Below are 4,125 nucleotides of genomic sequence, written 5' to 3'. Positions count from 1 at the left end.
GCTTATGAATATACATTTGTGCCCATGCACGTATGTTGCCTGTTTGAAGCTGATTGCCATACACTATTATCAATGTGATGTAGCTTCTGGGTAAATTCCTCGCCTGAGACCGTTTTTGTTTCCACCACGCACAACCGTAAAAGATTGCGACACTTGATCCATCATCAGAATATCAGTGATGCAACACGTTTGTGAGCGTGTCTAAACTAAGTTTAACCAAGGTGGTGTTGGGTTTTTATAGTTGGTCCATTTTTGTCACTGTGCTGGTATAGTCTTATCAGATGAAGCTATCCAATGTAGCGATATTGCGATATCAATACATGTATTCTTTCGATGTTTGTTGATTTCACTCGCAGACTCTTACACAGGAGATGTATACTGAATTACACAAATAATTCGCAGGGGCCTGTACGCCTTCATCTCAGTCTAGCCATATTCGATTTCTCTCCGTATTTTTTTACGACGCACGTTTGCCTCTGATCTGTGTGCAAACTTTGGTCCATCTCCTTATACATATATAGTTCTTGGTTATTTTCTTCATATATATAGAACCCTGGTGCGCTCTGCTGTGGACAGCCTTGGGGATCGTTGGGTTTCCACGCCAACGGAAATGACAAATTGAGCGAGCTTAACAAGGCCCTTCTAGAGGCCTCTGAAAATGGCAAATATCCTGTCGTCTGTGATACATCACCTTGCGCGCTACGCGCCGACCCAAAATTTGAAGGCAGAGGAGTTGTAGATGATAGAATCCAAGTGTATGATCAGGTAACAATCTCAAAGTTCCAGTACATTTTATTTATTTTTTTGTTTTTTATCATAAATGTGTCTGTATATATATGTAGATATATATCTATATCTAATCTATATCTATATCTATATGCAGCATATACATATGTATATGTATATATATAGTATATGTATGTATATATATATATATATATGTATGTATGTATATATATATATATATGCATGTATATATATATATATATTTCTATATTTCTATGTATATATCTGTATATATATATATATATGTGTGTGTGTGTGTACTGCTATATACATTATATATGGATATAATAAATATATATATTTCATAACTATATATGTGTATATATATATATATATATATATATATTATATATGTATATCTATGTATCAATGTGTTATATATATATATAATAAATCTCTATATATATATATATCTCTCTCTCTCACTCTCTCCCGTATTTTCCATATTTTCCAAATATTTGTTCATAAATGTGAGTCTACTGCCAAGAATCGATTCTAATAGTCGTTTAGTGCGAATTGCAGAAGTCAGTTGGCCGTGACGTGGGCCCTATTCGTTTATTCCTTCTGGCCACGTTTCTTGTCTTCCGATATCAGATCTCTAATTACGGCTGCGAGTCAACAACATTCGTCTCGATGGCTACCACTGAGCTCTTACATGTGATCTTTGCCTCAGAACTGAGTGAGGTTCAGAAGTGCTCGTCTAATATACTACCAGATATTGTATATATTATGCAATTGGATCTCTTATAAATTGCATGCTGCTCACCAACACATACAAACAGGCTCAGTTCGCGCACAAGTTTCTGCTAGACAGGCTAACGATTAAAAAGTCGTCTGAGCCTCTGGCTTTGCATATAACATGCTCAACGCAAAAGCAAGGGCTGGACAATGCCATGAAGGCTGTCGCAGAGGCCATATCATCCAAGGTCGTCATCCCCGCTGAAGTGACGTGTTGTGGCTTTGCTGGCAGCAAGGGATTCACGCAACCCGAATTAAATGCGTAAGTGTTTGTCTGTTGTGTATATTGGGATCTATATTCATTCATGTTTGCGGCCATCTATGTGTTTCTCAATTTGCCACGGTTGATTGAGAAATCTTCAAAACTATCAGGTCAAACCTATTTCTACTTCCACCAATTTTATATGAATCATATTTCCTATAGAATTAGTGGGAGTTTCATCGTTCGTTCTGATATACTTTTCTAAAGCGTATATGTATACCTCGTGCTATATTCATTTCGCTATCTATTTTTGTACCTTGTATGAATACTATGGTGTGCGCTTTTCTGAAATTATTCATTCTTTGTAGGGGCTGAATATTTTATTCCTATTAAATCTGTGGATTTCGCATGCAAATTTTGTTTTGGATTCCCGGTGTCGCAACGCATCACTCCCTCTTCGTCACATCCGACACTGTGTGAATGGCATTCGATGTATATATATATATGTAAATATATGTAAATATATGTATATATATATATATATGTGTGTGTGTGTGTGTTACTATATAATATTACTATATATATTATATATATATATATATTATTGTTCAACATTCGATTTACTTGTGACATAACTGATACATGAAGTACCGTTCTGATACAATATTATTGACGTAAGCTATATTCATATTTAATATTTAGTGCGGCTCTGAAAACACTTAACGCGGCCATTGAGGGATGTGGCACAGGAATGTCCAACAGTCGTACCTGTGAGATAGGGCTGACCAGAATGAGTGGGATCACCTACGACTCGATATTCCATCACTTAGACCGTCAAAGTTTACCCAAATCCCAGTCGGCCCCTTGAGGACGTCTACGACTTGCATGTACAATCAGTTGTATTCGAGTTTGAATATATATGTTTGTGCTTCGAGTATACACTTGTATACCTGTTAGTGTGGGAAGCTGCTGCGGGCATGCGGGTATGTAATAGCATCAGAAATTGCGTATCAGATAATGTCAAATACTTCTAGAAGTCTCCCTTGGCGATTGTTGTGAGTACACATCAAACAAAAAGAGCTCGAGGCGTATGTGACTTCTCTACTCGTTCTATAGATATCTGGGATTACTACACATAACAATTATACCCCGGGCAGATGATAGGTACGCCACTTCCAATAGCCTACCGCTACTCACGTTTGGCTTGTATAGTGCAAGCAATGACTAAAGCTCCAGTCAAAGTTGAACAGTTGGGAAAACGCAATAAATGGATTACAAAAATATGGTCCTGTACTAATCCTCATTTTAACAATTTCGTACTGCGGTGACTAATTACCTCGGTTACATCCAGTGCAGATTTGAGAGCCGTAGTTATATTAAGAAGCGCTCATACGACACTAGCACACATAATACAGAAAAAGTTCAGGCAACCGCGGAAACCCCCTTTCAAATTAGGGCAACTAGATCGTACGACCTGACCCATGTTTTACAGCTGATATGGATGTCCTATATATGTAAAATGGTGTTTGCACGCACTTCTTTCACTTCCGTATGCTTACGGCATTGAAGATTGTCCTACAAATCGCATCATGTATAAATGCCGGATACAGATTCAACTGATATTTTACCCCTTGTAACGTCTGGATTCCATGGTTTTAGGGTTTCCACTGTATAATGGAAGAGTATGGCGGGGCTTATCAATGTACTTATGATTCGAAATTGGAGGAGTATTTCTATAGGGCAAGGGCAAGCATTGAAACTTCGTTCTTCAATTGGGGAGGGTGTCAACATACGCCTGAAGCCAGTGATTTGTGGTAAATTTTAATCGAAAAATTTCAACGTACTCCTTGTGAGAGAGGAATCGGTGATTATTTATTGAACAACTTGTTTATATAACATGTGTGCTTAAATCGGTTTGTAGTACTAATCGGCAAACCACTTAAACCTACCTAATCACACTATCTGGGTACCACGACTTTTGTGTTGACCTGAGGCTTGGTTGTCGTTAATCACACGGGATATAGACACTACCAGCACTAATAGCTTGTTTGAGGACGAAAGATTTCTCAACGGCGCGATTGTGAGGAAAAGTTCATCAGACCTTAGGGTCCGAAAATCTGTGATCTTTTTGGATGGCAAAACTGAAGGCTAATGAAGCCATGACTTATTGATGGCTTTAGGCAGCAAAAGGGAATATATTTGAAGAGCAGGCGATGAGAATAAAACGATTATTATGAAGCATGTGCAAGGCTTTTCAAAATTTCAAAATTGATGTCCAATCTAGGCATATAGAGATAGCCGAAGTCCGCCATGTTGAGTAGGCCATTATTTACCGTGTCCGTAATCGAAGGTATTGATAGGTGGAAGGGAGTAGGTATTGCTTAGACACACAAGATAAT

At 37.9% G+C, this 4,125-nt stretch overlaps 1 protein-coding gene across 1 annotated transcript in view; it reads left to right on the top strand.

Annotated features, from left to right (window-relative positions):
- Nucleotides 1-3,028, top strand: part of SARC_10655 (hypothetical protein) — a gene marked incomplete at its 5' end in the record, with an annotated part of 9,907 nt that extends 6,879 nt beyond the window's left edge. Inside the window, 3 exons of the mRNA XM_014295296.1 lie at nt 550-765; nt 1,569-1,786; nt 2,429-3,028. Of these exons, the coding sequence (XP_014150771.1) occupies nt 550-765; nt 1,569-1,786; nt 2,429-2,594 (600 nt within the window). The remainder of the gene's footprint in view (nt 1-549; nt 766-1,568; nt 1,787-2,428) is intronic.
- Nucleotides 3,029-4,125: the final 1,097 nt, after the last annotated feature.

Source organism: Sphaeroforma arctica (assembly GCF_001186125.1).
Source record: "Sphaeroforma arctica JP610 unplaced genomic scaffold supercont1.1338, whole genome shotgun sequence".
NCBI lineage: Eukaryota > Ichthyosporea > Ichthyophonida > Sphaeroforma > Sphaeroforma arctica.
This window is presented reverse-complemented; position numbering and strand designations above follow the sequence as displayed.